Source organism: Salvelinus alpinus, chromosome 20 (genome assembly GCF_045679555.1).
Source record: "Salvelinus alpinus chromosome 20, SLU_Salpinus.1, whole genome shotgun sequence".
Taxonomy (NCBI): domain Eukaryota; kingdom Metazoa; phylum Chordata; class Actinopteri; order Salmoniformes; family Salmonidae; genus Salvelinus; species Salvelinus alpinus.
In genome coordinates this window covers 22,564,312-22,583,671 of record NC_092105.1, presented here as the reverse complement: position 1 = coordinate 22,583,671, position 19,360 = coordinate 22,564,312, and the positions used below count along the sequence as shown (strand labels likewise).

Sequence of the window (19,360 nt, the reverse complement as noted above, 5' to 3'; positions counted from 1 at the left end):
GAGGAGGGGTGTTAACCCTGGTGTCCTGGCTAAATTCCCAAGCTGTCCCTCATACCATCACGGTCACCTAATCATCCCCAGCTTACAATTGGCTCATTCATCCCCTGTAACTATTCCCCAGGTCGTTGCTGTAAATGAGAATGTGTTCTCAGTCAATTTACCTGGTAAAATAACGGTATAAAATTATGCAAGAATGGGCTGCCATCAGTCAGGATGTGGCCCAGAAGTTAATTGACAGCATGCCAGGGCGGATAACAGAGGTCTTGAAAAAGAAGGGTGAACACTGCAAATATTGACTCTTTGCATCAACTTCATGTAATTGTCAATAAAAGCCTTTGGCACTTATGAAATGCTTGTAATTATACTTCAGTATTCCATAGTAACATCTGACAAAAATATCTAAAGACACTGAAGCAGCAAACTTTGTGAATTTAATATTTGTGTCATTCTCAAAAATGTTGGCCACGACTGTAGGAGAAGAAAGTGTGTGTAAACCGGGACATGTTTGATCAAGTGCATGAAATGTAGGCTTATTATATTCTCGGAAGAGTATGAGTTGGCCTAGGACCATAGAGAAGACAGGTTTAGGAACCACAGGTGTCACAACAAGTTGCAGTCATATGTTCTCATCATTAGGATGTTCATAATCACTGAGTCAAATTTCCTGCTCACACATAAGCTGGTAATGCAGTACAGTACTCATAGAAGAAAGCAATATGTCAGTGAATAAATTGGTAGGTCTTATGTTTCTGAAGTGTCATCCTCACAAGCAGATCTTGGTAGTCAGTCATATGTCATGCCTGGAACTGGTCTAGTCTGTAAACTACAGTATGTGGATTATGTAACTCACAAATGAAGGCTATATTTAATTAGACCTTAAATAAAAATATAAAAGATAATGACATTTTAGCCCCTGAAAAAAGTATATTCATAGAAACAACACTACCTTGAAATGATATACTGATCTCAACACTTAACCTGTATAAAATAATTACTTTTTCAGAAATATTTTATATTGGCTGTACTATAGTCCATCTTTCTATGGGTTACCTTCAGGTTATTATAGGCTAGATATTTTGAAGTTGACTCTTTTGTTATATTTACGTTTTTTGTTGTATGTGTGTTAATAAGGTGATTGGTGGCTAATCAATGTATGTGTATTCCTCTCTCAACTCAGTTTGAAGGGAGCGTGTCTGAATTTCGCGGCACACGTTATGCCCCCGGCTCAACCACGCCTCGCGTCGCACGGTAAAGTTCGACGGCCATATTGACTGTCTACACCTCCTCTCTTGCCCGGCGGTGAAACTGGCTCAGTCGCTTCATACATCACACTGCATACGGAGGCTGAGAAACAGCGGAGTGCCTAACGGTACACAAATCGATCTATTTTGGTCGCGTTGGATATATAAAGTAGACTACCCTGTGGGCCCAGGGGAGGCAGTTTACCATTTTCTGAACGCAGTCCATCTACTGAGGTGAGTTTTTATCGGGTGTATTTATTCGCTGGTGGCTCCTAAACAGCTCAGAATGAAGAGGATTTGCCCTGTGCTCGACGGTGGCTGTTTGTCGTCGTTACGCAGGCTTGTTGCCTACCTAAGTATAGCCTACGTGATCTCTATATGCCTATTGGTATTAATCCCATTTTTTTGTATCATGTTCCACGTTTTATTCAAGGGCATTACTGTGGTCCATCGACAATAGAACAACAATTAAGCGCTAAACATTTCAAAAGTTATCTAATTAGATAAGCGCTTCATGACTAGTGTTGCACCTTTAGGCTACTGTGAATCAACATTAAGCTAATTGGCAACTTCATTCACTTTAAAACGTTACATTTAATGCTCCCCATTGTGGCATAGTGGAAACAACGGTGTGCAACTTTGTTGCAAGTGATTATATGCAGCATTTGTAACAGCAGTTTATTTTTGCACTCTTGCGACCAGGGTCCTCAAAATAGCTTGCCAGTGGAGTGTTTTTCTTTGGCTTTTTTTGTGTGTTAGTATCTACAATCAAATTTCACTTGTCTCCTCAGGCAGGGTTGCCAGGTTAAGCTCAAATGTCTAGCCCAATGACCACTCAAAACCGTCCCAAAAGGCCTGAAAACTAGAGCATCGATGAATTTTTTCACATCAAGAGAGGCGTTGCCATATTTATACAATAAACCCCTTTTCCATAGTTTCGAGACAACTAAGAAGGAATATCATAGTAACCTGGGTTTCAAAATAATAATTATTGCAAGCTATGACATTAGGCAAGCTATGACATGACGTAACAAAGGAATTTGAATATGTGGCAAGAGAAAAGATAATTCGCCCTTATTAACCTCATCAGATCATTTGCACAATGAGTATGGTATATGGCCTATATAGCACGGCTAAGGGCTGTTCTTAAGCATGATGCAACGTGGAGTGCCTGGATACAGCTGTTAGCAGTGGTATATTGGCCATATACCACAAACCCCTGGGGTACCTTATTGCTATTATAAAATGGTGACCAACGTAATTAGAACAGTAAAAAGTTATGTTTAATCATACCTGTGGTATATGGTCTGATATACCACGTCTTTCAACCAATCAGCATTCAGGGCTCGAACCAAGTTTATAATTGTAAATAAATTCCCTTTGCGCATGTGCATAACTATAGATACATCCGACAGGAGAGTTGGACAGAGGATCTCAAAATCTCTGAGCAAGAAAACAAACTAATTTATTCAACATGAATAACGAGGCGATTTAAGAGGTAAGAAGTGTTTGTGTTTCCCAATAGCCTGCTGGAATAGGCTACTGAGGATGGGGTCATTTCAATGACTGAATTAAATATGAATAATATGTATATGAACTGAATATGCTTGTCAACAGCCAGTGTTTATATTTTAGAATTTGTTTTACCTGTAGTATAATCTGACTGCTATTACCGTCAATCTAATGCATTCTAACAATTGCGATAGAGCTTTGATAATTTCCAATTTAATTAACTAAACATGTCCATTAATAATTGCATAATAACACAAGGCTACAACAACAATAATCTGAAGTTTAAGGCTATTTTATTAAATTGGCTACACAAGTGGCACAAATTGAATTGCAATGACTCCAGTGATATTGTCATTTCATCATATTTATTGTATCAAATGGTAGCCGACAATGGCATATAAATTAATTGGCTACTTGATAACCAACAGAGGCAAATGTATCATTCCTCAGATTTTGCCTAATGTCAGTTTCATTGAGGACTTTCTCAACAAAAAGAGCCACATGAGAACGTTCCATAACCTCCATTTCAAATTTCCCCAAGATCCAAGAGCTAAGCATGCATAAGCACTTCGCTTGATACCGTTTTCTTTAAGCAGTAAACATTAGACTGCAGTTTAAACCAACTACGACCGAATTCATCTAATATGCTCTAGTGTGTCCAAAGTATTTTTCCAGTGCTTTGTCTCCATTATTTCTTGATGTGCATCAGTTTTAGCGTATTAATGTTTTATGTTTAAAGAGTTGGAAATTGGTGTCTCCATAATGACAATCTAAATGCGTTAGTACTGTACAAAGTTAGAGGTGTGCTATTTGATAGATTCTCCCCCTATCTCAGGCTTCCAGTGGGGAGACCTGAGGTCAACCTACCCCCGCTCCCTCCCTATCTCGTACTTCTGAGTGGGAGACCTTCCCAGGCAGTAGCCTGCCTAGCTCACAAACTAGAATCAGGGAGCCCACTCCGACAAGGTTAATTGACCCACAGTCCCACACGGTGACATGATATCATTGACGTGACAAGGAGTGATAGAAAACCGATTACGCAAAAGTCACCTTTCGGAATATATATATTTTGTTTATTTTGGGCGGCTGCCCATGTCGCCTATGTCTAAATCCGCCACTGACAACTGGTAATAAGTTGTCACAACATGCATGTGTGCTGCTCTCTCTCACTCACGCACGCACACACACACACACACACACACACACACACACACACACACACACACACACACACACACACACACACACACACACCCCTCCGGCCCTCCCCACCACTCACTCATCAACAGCCTGCCTCACTGCCTCAGCAACAGGTCACAGTGAAATCTATATTTAAGAGGAATGCCATGACGGCCACGGTGCAACTTAGAAATAGCCCAAAAACCTGCAACAATTACATTTTCACCCGCAAAATCATTTTCAAATGAGCCTAATTTAGCGGAAAGACAACGAACATGGCAACACTGTTCTCGGGGCACCAAATACTTCAGGTCCTAGAAACTACAATATGGGGTACTATGCATTTGGGCAGGTTGCGTTCTCCTGGCATCTGCCAAACCCAGTTTAGTCTGTCGGACCACCAGATGGTGAAGTGTGATTCATCACTCCAGAGAACGCGTTTCCACTTCTCCGGTGTCCAATGGCAGCAAGCTTTACACCACTCCAGACAACACTTGGCATTGCACACTGTGATCTTAGTCTTGTGTGCGGCTGCTCGGCCATAGAAACCGATTTCATGAAGCTCCAGATAACAGTCAGTTCTTGTGCTGATGTTGCTTCCAGAGGCAGTTTGGAACTCAGTAGTGAGTGTTGCAACCGAAGACAGATGATTTTTACCTGCTACTCGCTTCAGCACTCGGCAGTCTTGTTCTGTGAGCATGTGTGGCCTACGACTTCGTGGCTGAGCTGTTTCCACTTCACAATAACAGCACAGTTGACCAGGGCAGATATTTGACAAACTGACTTGTTGGAAAGGTGGCATCCTACTGTATGATGTGCCACGTTGAAAGTCACTGAGCTCTTCAGTACGGGCCATTCTACTGTCAATGTTTGTCTATGGAGATTGCATGGCTGTGCTCGATTTTTATACACCTGTTAGCAACGGGTGTGGCGGAAATAGCCGAATCCACTCATTTGAACTATAGTGTACCTTAATTGAAAATGACTAAAGTAAAAATGAAAGTCACTCAGTAAAATACTACTTGAATATACTTAAGTATCAAAAGTAAAAGTAGAAATAATTTCATATTCCTTATGTTAAGCAAACCAGACAGCTTTTAAAAAATTTACGGATAGCCAGGGGCACACTCCTAAACTCAGACATAATTTACAATTGATGCATTTGTGTTTGAGTCCATCAGATCAGAGGCAGTAGGGATGACCAGGGATGTTCTCTTGATAAGTGTGTGATTTGGACCATTTTCCTGTCCTGCTAAGCTTTTAAAATGTAACAGGCATTGTCAAAAATATAAATAGTATAAAGTACAGATACCCCAAAAACAACTTAAGTAGTACTTTAATGTATTTTTACTTTACTTTTTTACTCTCTCTTTATGTAGTGTTGTGTCTCTCTTGTTGTGATGTGTGTTTTGTCCTATATTTATATTGTATTTATTTAAGTATTTTAATCCCAGGCCCCTGTCCTCGCAGGAGGCTTTTTGCCTTTTGGTAGGCCGTCATCGTAAATAAGAATTTGTTCTTAACTGACTTTACTAGTTAAATAAAGGTTAAATAAATAAAATACTTCAGTACTTAACCCCTCCTCCATAGCAGTGGTGTAAAGTTCCCTTCTGGACAGAGCCTAACTATAACAGTAATATATTACCCCCAATACTGGTCCGAAATGATTCTCTTGCAATTTGTCTATTTTTCCACATTAAACGTTGGAGATGGAACTCTGTGTTGTTTATTGTTTTTGTATAACTGATATCATCATCATTGCTTAAATGGCAAATGTGGGAGTACAGACATGCTACTGTAAATATACACATTTCTGAGAATATGGCAACCATGTTCTGGGTATGTTTCTGTCAGAAGCAACACTACTACCTGGGCCATGTTTCTATCAGAAGCAACACTACTACCCCGGACCATGTTTCTATCAGAAGCAACACTACTACCTGTACCATGTTTCTATCAGAAGCAACACTACTACCTCGGCCATGTTTATATCAGAAGCAACACTATTACCTCGGCCATGTTTCTATCAGAAGCAACACTACCACCTCGGCCATGTTTCTATCAGAAGCAACACTACCACCTCGGCCATGTTTCTATCAGAAGCAACACTACTACCTCGGCCATGTTTCTATCAGAAGCAACACTACTACCTCGGCCATGTTTCTATCAGAAGCAACACTACTACCTCGGACCATGTTTCTATCAGAAGCAACACTACTACCTCGGCCATGTTTCTATCAGAAGCAACACTACTACCTCGTCCATGTTTCTATCAGAAGCAACACTACTACCTCGGACCATGTTTCTATCAGAAGCAACACTACTACCTCGGCCATGTTTCTATCAGAAGCAACACTACTACCTCGGCCATGTTTTGGAAATGCAATGACGAACTGATGTCATTTCTTATCAGAGACCCATTTGGTACATGTGGTGTGGATTTCAAAAAGATGATAGCTGAGCATCTCAAAAATAACTCTATCTAGAATTCTACCGATTCCCGTCTTTTAATGAGAAACACATTTTAATGAGATCAGATAGGTATGTTATAATTGTTGCCAAATAATGACATTCACATATATTGCTAAGAATGTGAGCGTAGGGGGATTCCCCAAGCGGGTCGCAAACCCAGGCCACTAGCACCAATGACAAACACCTTAACCACTGTCCCAGTAAGGGATATCTCTAGGGTATGTGCTAATTGGGCCAGTACAGTTAGGCCTTGTCCAGAAGAAACCGTAAACCCTCCTCCCTAGGCACTTGTGTAGATCTGAAACAACTTGATAGGGGTAAGCAATAGGGTGAAGGCACTTGAATCTCAGCTCTGTTAAAGGTACACTTAAGAAAAACTGTTATTGATCATAGTGATCACTTTAACCATATCTACATGTACATACTACCTCAATCAGCCTGACTAACCGGTGTCTGTATGTAGCCTCGCTACTTTTATAGCCTCGCTACTGTATATAGCCTGTCTTTTTACTGTTGTTTTATTTCTTTACTTACCTATTGTTCACCTAATACCTTTTCTGCACTATTGGTTAGAGCCTGTAAGTAAGCATTTCACTGTAAGGTCTACACCTATTGTATTCGGCGCACGTGACAAATACACTTTGATTTGATTCAGGAGTATCCTTAAAACAGGTTAATATGCCGCACCAACATTAGATAACTAAGCCCTTACATCAATGATGAGAGAATATTCAAATGAACTAAATGATAACTGACATAGACATGGTGGCGTAGCAGCAAGATGTGAACCAAGAGTACATGTTGAATACTAATAACTGTGTAAATGAACATGCACAATGTAATAATGTGTGTTAAATATGTAAGTTGAAAACACTGTTAAAAGCACTGTGTGTGTGTATGTGAGTATCCTTGCCAACAGACAAAAATAGCTGTGAATGGAGCAGTGGTTAGCCAATCAGGGTCTTTCTTGATGGGCTTGGCAAAAGTAACAAGGTTTGATGTGTAATATCTTTTGGGGGGGTGAACTTTTCTTTGGAACCATCAGGCGAGGTCATGACAGAAATCGTACACAGTGTCACTCTTATGAGCCTTTCACCCAACTATCTGGAAGTTGTAATGCCCCCATAAGGAGAGCCTAGTACATTTTCTTGTTGTTGTAGTGGGTTCTACATCTCCTTTGTTTGTATACCCTCTGTAGTATCACTCACACCACAGCTGGAGATCTGGCCATCAGATCTGTAAACACAACCACACACACCCTGCAAACCCATTGGCCCATGTGTTCAGCAGCCCTTCTGCACTCGCTTGTACCACTGCAGTGAAAGTATGAAATTAGAGAGGAACAAGGGGATGGAGAGGAGGGAAACAGGATTCGTGGTGTGGAAAAGGCTTGTTACTTAGACGCCTGTAACTAGTTTTATGAGAGCTATAAGCCATGTCCTGTTAAAAGCTACTGCGTCAGAGAGCGAAAGAAAAAGACAGAAAGGGAGAGAGATGAAAGAGAGTAATGTGTGTGTGGAGAGCAGAGCCTGTTACTTTCTGCATGAATGGTGACCTGGAAGCTGTATCCGTTTGAGAGTGACGCTCAGGATTTGGTGAATGGAGGGGTCAAGTAACACAGACACACTGCAGACAGGATTATAGCTTTTCTCTGCCAGGCAGGTTTAAAAGTGAGTGGGGTAAACAGGGAGTACCTATGTTTGGCAGCGGATGCTAATTAATGACCTCACAAAGTCGCAGGTTAAGGCTGCCCTGAGGTGGGTGGGGGAAGCATAGGTCATCTTTCTCCCAAAGACCCACCAGAGGTCCTTATAGAGACTAATATAGCTAGAATATATAGAAACCAGTCCTGCTCTAGGGATGAAATCTAAGCACCTGTGTCACGTTGAGGAGGGTGATAGATATGATTGCTTCCTCTACATGTTAGAGAGGCATGTCTGGCCTGATATATTTCTATCTCAGCGTACCACAACGTTGTGCCCTACTAAACGCAGGGAGTCCAGGGACTTGACTACACCCTATAAATTATGAGGGAGATAAAAGGGAGATTAAAAAGTAGAGGAATAGCATGAAATGTCTATTTGGACTCAATACCTTGTCTAAAATAGTTCCTGTGTCCTTCTAAAGGGTAATTCTTACTCAGAAGTTAGAATAACCTTATTTTCTTACTTTGTGCTCAATTAGGGAGAAAGTTTAAGTTAGGAAGCAATGTGGAGCTTCTGCCCCTTCTTCCTCCATCACTCTCTAGTGATTCTGTCCACTCTTTTATCTCCTCTGTACCAGGTAAGTGGGGCAGGCCCAGCTTGGGTTCTCTACCTTCCCTATCACACTGCAGTATATCTGTTCTCTGCTAGGGAGAGAGAGAGAGAGAGGTAAAGATAGAGTCAGATTACCGTCCCTCAGTAAGCCTGCTCCCCATTTCCTGCTTAGTTCTGCAGCCCTGCATGCCTGGCTGGCTGCTATCACATCTCTCTGCTCTCTCTCTGGGCTGACTTTCATTACTTCATTAGCAGAGCCTATTTCTGGCCTTTGCCATCTCAGGGCTCTGTCACCACAGGGACTACTTCAAGGCCTACCTACCGCTGGCGCTCGAGCCCTCCCTCCCGCCATGTACGTTCCCTCCCTCCCTCCCCCCATTTTCTCTTTTCACTGTTTGGAGTTGTTGTTCAGGAGCCAGCATATGTTTTCAGTTGGGAAGTGTAGTAACCACTACAACTGACTCAATACAAAATAAATTCAAATGTGATGGTTTTTTACATGAGTTTTGTTATCCTGAACTGTCAATTATCACTGACATTGATGTTAGATACATTTGTTTCTTTCTCTGTGTTAATGGTAACTGATCTGCACTCTTCTTTGTTATTTATAGTGTTAATAATAACTTGTCTGCTCTCTCCTACAGGCAGTGGAGCCCAGGGCGAGTCAACGAGACGGAGGACGATTTATTTGCATTTTCTCAGCAGAAGGGCAAGGCTGGAGAGAGGACAAAGATGCCCAAACCGGTGAGACTCACGTCGGGGAAAAATGATGACAATATAGATGTATAAACACATTGGGGAAAACAATATTCACAGGAGACGTGAATGTTCAGGTTTTGTTGTGAATTTCACAATGTATTTTCCACCACAACACCTCAGGCTTTGTCACAAAGCATCTTTCACACCATGCAAGTAACTAAGCAGCCACATGTTAGGACACAGTAACCTGACTGTAACAAACACTCACATACACCGCAGGAGGTTGGTGGCAGCTTCATTGGGGAGGACGGGCTCGTGGTAATGGCTGGAGCGGAATTAGTGGAATGTTATCAAATACATCAAACACACCTATTTGATGCCATTCCATTTGCTCCGTCCTCTCCTCAGCAGCCTCCACTGACAACCACACAGTATCCCCCACCCCCCTAACACATAAACAAAAACACAGAGTCCTGATTACCCACTTCCGACCTGTTTGTAGAAAACACAAAGGCATCTTTTACTCTTATTTTGAGCGAACACACGCACACGCACACGCACACACACACACACACACACACACACACACACAGGCTTATTTTGTCTGTAACAGGCTCAGAGCTTGGGGACGGACAGACGGAGAGCTCCAGAGAGTCTCCCTGTGGTTTACATAATCACTGTAAACCCTCCACTCTATAGTCCGTCAGTCACTGTAAACTAGAGGTGTCAAACTCATTCCACGGAGGGCCGAGTGTCTGCAGGTTTTTCTTTTGGGGGGGGGGGGGTTGTATGTGTTAGTGAGTACTTGTTTGTTGTGTGTGTACTTCATCTGTATATTTGTGTGGCTTGTAAGCATGTATCACCATTGTAGGACTGTGGTGTTGGGCGTGGTGGGACTTAATGCATTATTGATTTACTGAAACGTTTTGCACATGTCGCCCCTCTGGTTCGCCTCACTACTTTCCCTGCTCCACACCAGCATGCCTGCGCCCACCCGCCGGACACACAGTCAGGCTTTAAATATTTCATAAGCCGGTTTTCATTAATATAATGGGAATTATCCAAGTCACTAAATCTAATTATCAGGTGTGAAGTTCACTCACCCATCCCTTTCCCTCAACCTTACCTTAGCCCAAACACATAGAAAAACGTAGGCTCTACATAAAATAATCTTCCACTCTCCACGTCTACCGTCTCTCTCCCCTGCTCTTTATTTTCTCAATACCTTTTGATGTCCTTCTAGTCCTCCCTCTCTATTCTCATCCTCTCCTAGTCTCTCCATCTGGAACAGTTTGTCCATATATTATGAAGACATTTTGTGATATTTTGGTTCGTTTTGGTCTTTGTTAAGGGTTTTGTTAATCTGTTCGTGCACACAAAATGTTTTGACGAAGCAAGCCGAAGTTCGATAGCCGAAGTCTACACCCCTTCGTTGGCGATTGGTCAACTGTAGGGGTGACGCGAGTTTCTTCTTCTCGATTTAGTCCGAAAACTCAGTGTGGATTCAACATGGCGAACGACAACTTCAAGCGTTGCTTAGCCAAGGAGGTACAGAAGTGAGCAAGACGGAAAGCAACATGCCATCTTCACCAGAGAATGAGGTATGTTGTATTTTCTATTGTAGTCGAGGAAAAGAGTAGCCATGTTTGCGAACAAAAGCCAGCCAGCCAGCTAGCTCTAGCTTAGCAGCATACTCATGTAGAGAAAGCAAGCAAGCCAACCAACTAAACTAAAGATCTTTACAACTTTTTGATCAAACATAATTTTGTCAGATAAAGAAAATCATAAGCTTCCCACATTGGTAACACCTAAGTCAAAGTTCGGTATCAAGGTCCAGCTAGCTAAAATGTTGCAAATGTAGCTAGGCCAACTCAACTCTGCTCAAACATGTGTAACATTATAGTCTATTTTAGTCTTGGTTAATGATATTTGATATGTTGTTTATTGATTGTTTTGGATGGTTTGATTATGTGAACTAAAAAGCCCTCTACTTTTTTTCTTTTTCAAGGCACGCACAAACCAGTGAATGGGGACAGCACCAGGTTTTGTTCTCTGCTCCCCAGCATGGCCTCTTCACCGGCCCCCAGCACTGACTGGTCATTAACCCCCAGCCCATCTCTCGCACTGAGCTGCAGTGCAGAATGAAAACCATCTCTATGAAGGACCTGGGAAGCCCTATCCTGGGCCCACCTCCAATACCTACTCCACTGGCTTGCTCCTCACCAATGTCACAGAGCAGCAGCAGTAGTAGCAGGACTGTGAGAAGAAGGGAGAAATGAGCTGCAGACTCAGCCCTTGACACATCACTCACAAAGGCGTTGCAAAGACCGATCTCAAGATCTGGAGAACGTCATGCATTGAGCAACCCAGAGGTAAATCATTTCAGACTCTCCTCCTTTATTCTGATATCCTTTCCTCTCTTCTGTTGTCCTTTTTTCCTCTTCTCCTCACCATGCACACTGCTCTCCACAGACACTCCTAACATGTCCCCCCTCTTCTCATCCTCTCCACAGGGCCCTGGCACCTATAGCTGATTTCATGGATGAACTATTGCCAAAACTCTGGTTGGAATTCGATCACCAGCTGCATGACTTCAAGAAGACATGGACCGAACGACTGGGACCACAGTGAAATTAACAACTTGTTCTTGTTGTTCAGACATCTCAGGAGTCAGACCCTAGACAATCTTATTCCATAGACACTTTTGTTGTTTGCATGTCTGTTTTTCACAGACACATTTGTATTATTCTACAAATAATTGCATTTGTCTGACACTTTAATGATATTTCATTGATGTGTTGTTTACATGTCTGTTCTTAGCAGACACTGTTGTATTGTGGTTTACTTTCAGAGCCCAGATGCAAGAATAAGGTAAATTTTTTTGTGTGCTGAAAAAGCTCTGTTTCTTCATCTCGATACAAGGTGTTTCAATGCATTCTATTTGATAATCAAGTACTGACAATGTTGAGAAGAGCTGTGCGCTGCAGACCTTACAGGCTATATTTTGTGTGGTGTAGTTCAATCTAATCTAAATTAATGCACACAGACATCATAAACATTTGGTTTCATATCATTAACAAGATTAAAACTACATTTTAGTACGAAGTACTTTGGTTCACAGTGCACACAAAGAATGCGTGCCTCCATCAAGGGCTGTGTGTGTGTGAGCAGTCCAAACAAAGTCCTATTCTGCATGATTGGCTGGTCATGGGTTGAGTTGTCCTCTCCTAACCATGTCTTTCTGCCATTGCACACATGCGGGGGGGAGACGACATCCCTGAGCGTGTTTCTTGTTTCGCTTGCAAGCCGTCTCGCCCTGGCACGAAAGAGTCTGCCTGGCTCTTGGAAATTGTTGTCCCCTGCAACAACCCACTTCCACTCTCCAGGTTGGTAGTTGCTAGAAGGGAGGGGAGTGTCCCCAAAAGACACTTATCTTGTGTTCGGTTCATGAGCTTCATCTGTGGAGGACAGGTAGTTGTGGAAGGCCAGACAAGCCTTCAGAATGTCCTTAGCCTTTTCAGGGGTACACTCGATTAGCCGAACAGGAGTCCTCATCCTTGCAGCCATGATGCCGAATGCATTCTCTATGACAACGAGAGTGGCGGTAGTTGTAGGTACGCCCAGGTTCATTGAGATGGACACCTGTGAATGAGAGATAATAAGAATATATGTTAGATATAAAATATAGCCTATTTGGTAAAGAAATTACAATTTTCCAGGAACCATATTCCAAAAGCCTTAATAAAATGGCATTTCTCATATAGATGTGCATACATGTATGCAGTAACAAGGGAAATTAGAAAGAAAAATTGATTCCAACATTCTATTATCAACATACCTGGATAAGGGCGACTCAGTTTCTCATGTAGGGGGAAAGCTGCATCTCCCAGAAAAACATGGACTTGGTGTTGTGGTGCCTAGCAGGACAGCTGGTAAATCAAGAGTCTTCTGCAGCAGTTTGGACCCAAAATAACTATCTTGAAACACTCAACCCTTGACCCCAAAGAACTCTCTTGAAACTCTCATCCCTTGCTCTCTCGGCCGTATGTCCCTACATCCGTCTCTGTATCTTTCCTATTATATGTCTTGCTAGGTAAAACAAATCTAGTAGATCCCGGGCAAGAGGTGAGGGAGAGGGTGAGGTAATGGAGGTAAAGGGGAATGGGTGAGGGTGAAGAGGGGTTAGGAAGAGGGTGAAGTGGGATGAGGAGGATGGGTGAGGGGTGAAGAGAGGTGAGGAGGAAGGGGATGGGTGAGGTAGAGGTCAATGGTTAAGAGGGGTGAGGTAGAGGAGGATGGGTGAGGGGTGAGGTAGATGAGGATGGGTGAAGAGAGGTGAGGTAGAGGAGGAGGCAGTGAAGAGGGGTAAAGCCTGGTCCTCTGTGCCTTAAAGCCCCTGGTAACTGGCTTAGCAACAAACAGCTGTGCATTTAATTAGGCCTGTCTGGTACCACAAACACACACACACAGTTTACCATATGGAAAATCCGTACTTATCAAGATTACATTTTTTTGGTGGGGGTAGATCAGATTGAATATTGCAGATTGTGGCTTCCATCAATGTAATTATCTGCATAATTTCCAATCCCCCATATATATTTTTTGTAAATATACAGTACCAGTCAGAAGTTTGGACACACCTACTCATTCAAGGGTTTTTCTTTATTTTTTACTATTTTCTACATTGGATAATATTAGTGAAGATATCAAAACTATGAAATAACACATATGGAATCATGTTGTAACCAAAAAAAAGTGTTAAAGAAACCAAAATATCTTTTATATTTGAGATTCTTCAAAGTAGCCACCCTTTGCCTTGATGACAGCTTTGCACACTCTTGTCATTCTCTCAACCAGTTTCATGAGGTAGTCACCTGGAATGCATTTCAATTAACAGATGTGCTTTGTTAATTTGTGGAATTTCTTTCCTTAATGCGTTTGAGCCATTCAGTTGTGTTGTGACAAGGTAGATAGGATGGACATATTTGGTAAAAGACCAAGTCCATATTATGTCAAGAACAGCACAAATAAGCAGAGAAACGACAGTCCATTACTTTATGACATGAAGGTCAGTCAATGCAGAACATTTCTAAAACTTTGAAAGTTTCTTCAAGTGCAGTTGCAATACCATCAAGCACTATGATGAAACTGGCTCTCATGAGGACAGCCACAGGAAAGGAAGACCCATAGTTACCTCTGCTGCAGAGGATACGTTATTTTTGGTTCCAACCCCGTGTCTTTGTGAGACGCAGAGTAGGTGAACGGAAGATCTCTGCATGTGTGGTTCCCACCGTGAAGCAGGTGTGGGGGTGCTTTGCTGGTGACACTGTCTGATTTATTTAGAATTCAAGGCACACTTAACCAGCATGGCTACCACAGCATTCTGCAGCGATACGCACTTAGTCCCACTATCATTTGTTTTTCAACAGGACAATGACCCAAAACACACCTCCAGGCTGTGTAAGGGCTATTTGACCAAGAAGGAGAGTGATGGTGCTGCATCAGATGATCTCGCCTTCACAATCACCCGACCTCAACCCAAGTTGGACTGCAGAGTGAAGGAAAAGCAGCCAACAAGTGCTCCTCATATGTGGGAACTCCTTCAAGACTGTTGGAAAAGCATTCCAGGTGAAGCTGGTTGAGAGAGTGCCTAGAGTGTGCAAAGCTGTCATCAAGGCAAAGGGTATTTTTGGGTTACTACATGATTTCATAGTTTTGATGTCTTCACTATTATTCCACAATTTTCTTATATATTTTCCTTTATTATCTTCTCCTAACCCTACCACCCCTCCCCTAATTGGAGTAAACTAATGGACAACAAGACTTATGCTTCTAGATCCGTCTTACATTTTACTGTATACGTACTGTATACATTTTCATCGACACAGTATAGTTTACAATAGTTATCTTTTGTTTGTTTTTCAGAACTTTCATAAAAGTTCTGAACCTTTCTATTCTCATAGATTCTACATATTGTAAATTAAAGATATTTTTTTTTGCTATGAGTATAATTGTGTTATTGATCGATTGACTATGACTTTTTAAATCACCTAGCAGTGCTATTTGCAGAGTTAGCCCCAGGTAAATGTTGCAATTCTTCAGCCATTCTTGAACCTGCGACCAAAAACAAGCTACATATGGACAACACCAAAACAAATGATCTAATGAATTTGTCTCTTCGCAGCAAAATCTGCAGAGCTGGGATGGTTCTATCCCCCATATACATGTATAGTGGGGCAAAAAAGTATTTAGTCAGCCACCAATTGTGCAAGTTCTCCCACTTAAAAAGATGAGAGAGGCCTGTAATTTTCATCATAGGTACACTTCAACCATGACAGACAAAATGAGGGGGAAAAATCCAGAAAATCACATTGTAGGATTTTTTATGAATTTATTTGCAAATTATGGTGGAAAATAAGTATTTGGTCAATAACAAAAGTTTATCTCAATACTTTGTTATATACCCTTTGTTGGCAATGACAGAGGTCAAATGTTTTCTGTAAGTCTTCACAAGGTTTTCACACACTTGCTGGTATTTTGGCCCATTCCTCCATGCAGATCTCCTCTAGAGCAGTGATGTTTTGGGGCTGTTGCTGGGCAACACGGACTTTCAACTCCCTCCAAAGATTTTCTATGGGGTTGAGATCTGGAGACTGGCTAGGCCACTCCAGGACCTTGAAATGCTTCTTACGAAGCCACTCCTTCGTTGCCCGGGCGGTGTGTTTGGGATCATTGTCATGCTGAAAGACCCAGCCACGTTTCATCTTCAATGCCCTTGCTGATGGAAGGAGGTTTTCACTCAAACTCTCACGATACATGGCCCCATTCATTCTGTCCTTTACACGGATCAGTCGTCCTGGTCCCTTTGCAGAAAAACAGCCCCAAAGCATGATGTTTCCACCCCCATGCTTTACAGTAGGTATGGTGTTCTTTGGATGCAACTCAGCATTCTTTGTCCTCCAAACACGACGAGTTGAGTTTTTACCAAAAAGTTACATTTTGGTTTCATCTGACCATATGCATTCTCCCAATCTTCTTCTGGATCATCCAAATGCTCTCTAGCAAACTTCAGACGGGCCTGGACATGTACTGGCTTAAGCAGGGGGACACGTCTGGCACTGCAGGATTTGAGTCCCTGGCGGCGTAGTGTGTTACTGATGGTAGGCTTTGTTACTTTGGTCCCAGCTCTCTGCAGGTCATTCACTAGGTCCCCCCGTGTGGTTCTGGGATTTTTGCTCACCGTTCTTGTGATCATTTTGACTCCACGGGGTGAGATCTTGCGTGGAGCCACAGATCGAGGGAGATTATCACTGGTCTTGTATGTCTTCCATTTCCTAATAATTGCTCCCACAGTTGATTTCTTCAAACCAAGCTGCTTACCTATTGCAGATTCAGTCTTCCCAGCCTGGTGCAGGTCTACAATTTTGTTTCTGGTGTCCTCTTTGGTCTTGGCCATAGTGGAGTTTGGAGTGTGACTGTTTGAGGTTGTGGACAGGTGTCTTTTATACTGATAAGTTCAAACAGGTGCCATTAATACAGGTAACGAGTGGAGGACAGAGGAGCCTCTTAAAGAAGTTACAGGTCTGTGAGAGCCAGAAATCTTGCTTGTTTGTAGGTGACCAAATACTTATTTTCCACCATAATTTGCAAATAAATAAATAAAAAATCCTACAATGTGATTTTCTGGATTTTTTTTCTTCTAATTTTGACTGTCATAGTTGAAGTGTACCTCTGATGAAAATTACAGGCCTCTCTCATCTTTTTAAGTGGGAGAACTTGCACAATTGGTGGCTGACTAAATACTTTTTTGCCCCACTGTATATAACATTCTATTGATTGCAAGAATTTTGTATAATCAGTTAAACTGAAAGGTTTTGAATCCAGCGTTGTCTTGTGTATCAGTTCACAAACCATGTGCCATTTGAATCGGTACATCTCTTCACAACTATTTTGCTATCTATAAGTCACAGCTGTCCATCTTTAACCAATTTTACCAATGCTTATCAAGTGTTGCTTGGGTTGGGGATATGTAACGGGCTACTACCTCTGCCTTGGGGGTCACTGGACATATAGAAATAGCCACTCAAGCATACAGATGGTGTTATCTGTTTTTTTGCCTGGTTTTCTAAGCCATTTCCAATTTACTTCCTGAATTGACCCCTAACTAGCAGACGTTGCTACTGTATGTATAGCCGAGTCGCTGTCAGAGAATGGAGTTCTAGTATTCACTGTGCACTGCTCTGTCTCTACGTGATTTGTCAGTTGGTGATCAGCTCCTATCAGTTCTGAGACATCTTGCTCTGTCTGCTCTTCTCCTCTACAGTATCTGCCAGTTTCTCTCGCTCCCTCTCCTGCTCAGTTTCTCTCCCTCTCCCGCTCATTTTCTCTCCCTGTCAGTTTCTCTCCCTCTCTCTCCAGCTCAGTTTCTCTCCCTCTCTCTCCAGCTCAGTTTCTCTCCCTCTCTCTCCAGCTCAGTTTCTCTCCCTCTCTCTCCCGCTCAGTTTCTCTCCCTCTCTCTCCCGCTCAGTTTCTCTCCCTCTCTCTCCCGCTCAGTTTCTCTCCCTCTCTCTCCCGCTCAGTTTCTCTCCCTCTCTCTCCCGCTCAGTTTCTCTCCCTCTCTCTCCCGCTCAGTTTCTCTCCCTCTCTCTCCCGCTCAGTTTCTCTCGCTCTCTCTCCCGCTCAGTTTCTCTCGCTCTCTCTCCCGCTCAGTTTCGCTCAGTTTCTCTCGCTCTCTCTTGCTCTCAAACACACACACACACACACACACACACACACACACACACACACACACACATATTCAATTATTTCCTTATAGAAATAAGCTATTGATGGGCTATAGGATGTGCACTGCTACGACACAAAGGAAATTCTCTAAACACCAGACCAGAATTGCCTCCAATAACAGGATCCAGGCCACATAATCATTCTTGAAGGGAAAAAGTGGTCTACCTGCAAGACTTCTGTAGCTACAAGTCCTGTAGCAATTGAAGTGTATAATTATATATATTTTTATAAACTTTTGCATAAAGACCGTTTAGATCAAACATAATCTACGTTGTTAGATTTGTGGAATATATATCGTGCAACCTTTCCGTTAATGTGGTCCATCATGTGTTAATGATGCAGTGTTACTAATAGAGGTCGACCGATTATGATTTTTCAACGCCGATACCGATTTATTGGAGGACCAAAAAAAGCCGATACCGATTAATCAGCCGATTTTTGTCACGCCCTGACCATAGAGATCTTTTTTTGTCTCTATTTTGGTTTGGTCATGGTGTGATTTGGGTGGGCATTCTATGTTCATTTTCTATGTTTTGTATTTCTTTGGTTTTGGCCGGGTGTGGTTCTCAGAGGCAGCTGTCTATCGTTGTCTCTGATTGAGAACCATACTTAGGTAGCTTTTCCCCACCGATGCTTTGTCGGTAGTTGTTTTCTGTTTTGTGGTTCTGCACCTGACAGAACGGTTTCGTTCGTTCTCTTTGTTGTTTTGTTATTTAGTGTTCAGTTTTATTAATAAATCATGAACACTTACCACGCTGCGCTTTGGTCCACTCCTTCTTCAACAGACGATCGTTACAGATTTATTTTTATTTTTTCTTATTTATTTTCTTTTTAGGGGTGGATCAGCTTAATATTGCGGAAAGAATGTTGCTTCCAATGTAATTGTCTGCATCATTTCCAATCCCCCATATTTTTTTTGTAAATATATCCATACACGTATGCATACATAAACACATATATACATACACATACTTATATAGACATACATACTTTTCTAAAGAACATACCTTTATTATTATTCCCCGCAAACCCTACCACCGATCCCCCAATTGGAGTAAACTAATAAACACTTCTGCTTTTACCTTCAATTTATACATCTTATACACATTTTACAGACAGTCTACTTTACAATAGTTCTCTCTTGTTTGTTCTTAGTCCTTCCTCTATTTCTGATGTCCATCCAGTTTGATTTCCACTTGTAACTGTGCTATTTCA

The 19,360-nt window shown here is 42.0% G+C and overlaps 1 protein-coding gene across 3 annotated transcripts in view; it reads left to right on the top strand.

The window, feature by feature from the left end:
• Positions 1 to 1,148: 1,148 nt before the first annotated feature.
• LOC139546495 (radixin) overlaps positions 1,149 to 19,360 on the top strand; it is a 56,093-nt gene continuing 37,881 nt past the window's right edge. The window contains exons 1-2 of one of the 3 annotated variants that reach the window (XM_071354923.1): positions 1,149 to 1,475; positions 9,307 to 9,406. In XM_071354923.1, coding sequence (XP_071211024.1) covers positions 9,395 to 9,406 — 12 coding nt within the window. In that variant the 5' untranslated portion in view covers positions 1,149 to 1,475; positions 9,307 to 9,394. Of the gene's footprint in view, positions 1,476 to 9,306; positions 9,407 to 14,790; positions 14,990 to 19,360 lie in introns of those variants that run through there. The other 2 variants (XM_071354922.1, XM_071354924.1) reach the window with 2 other exon arrangements.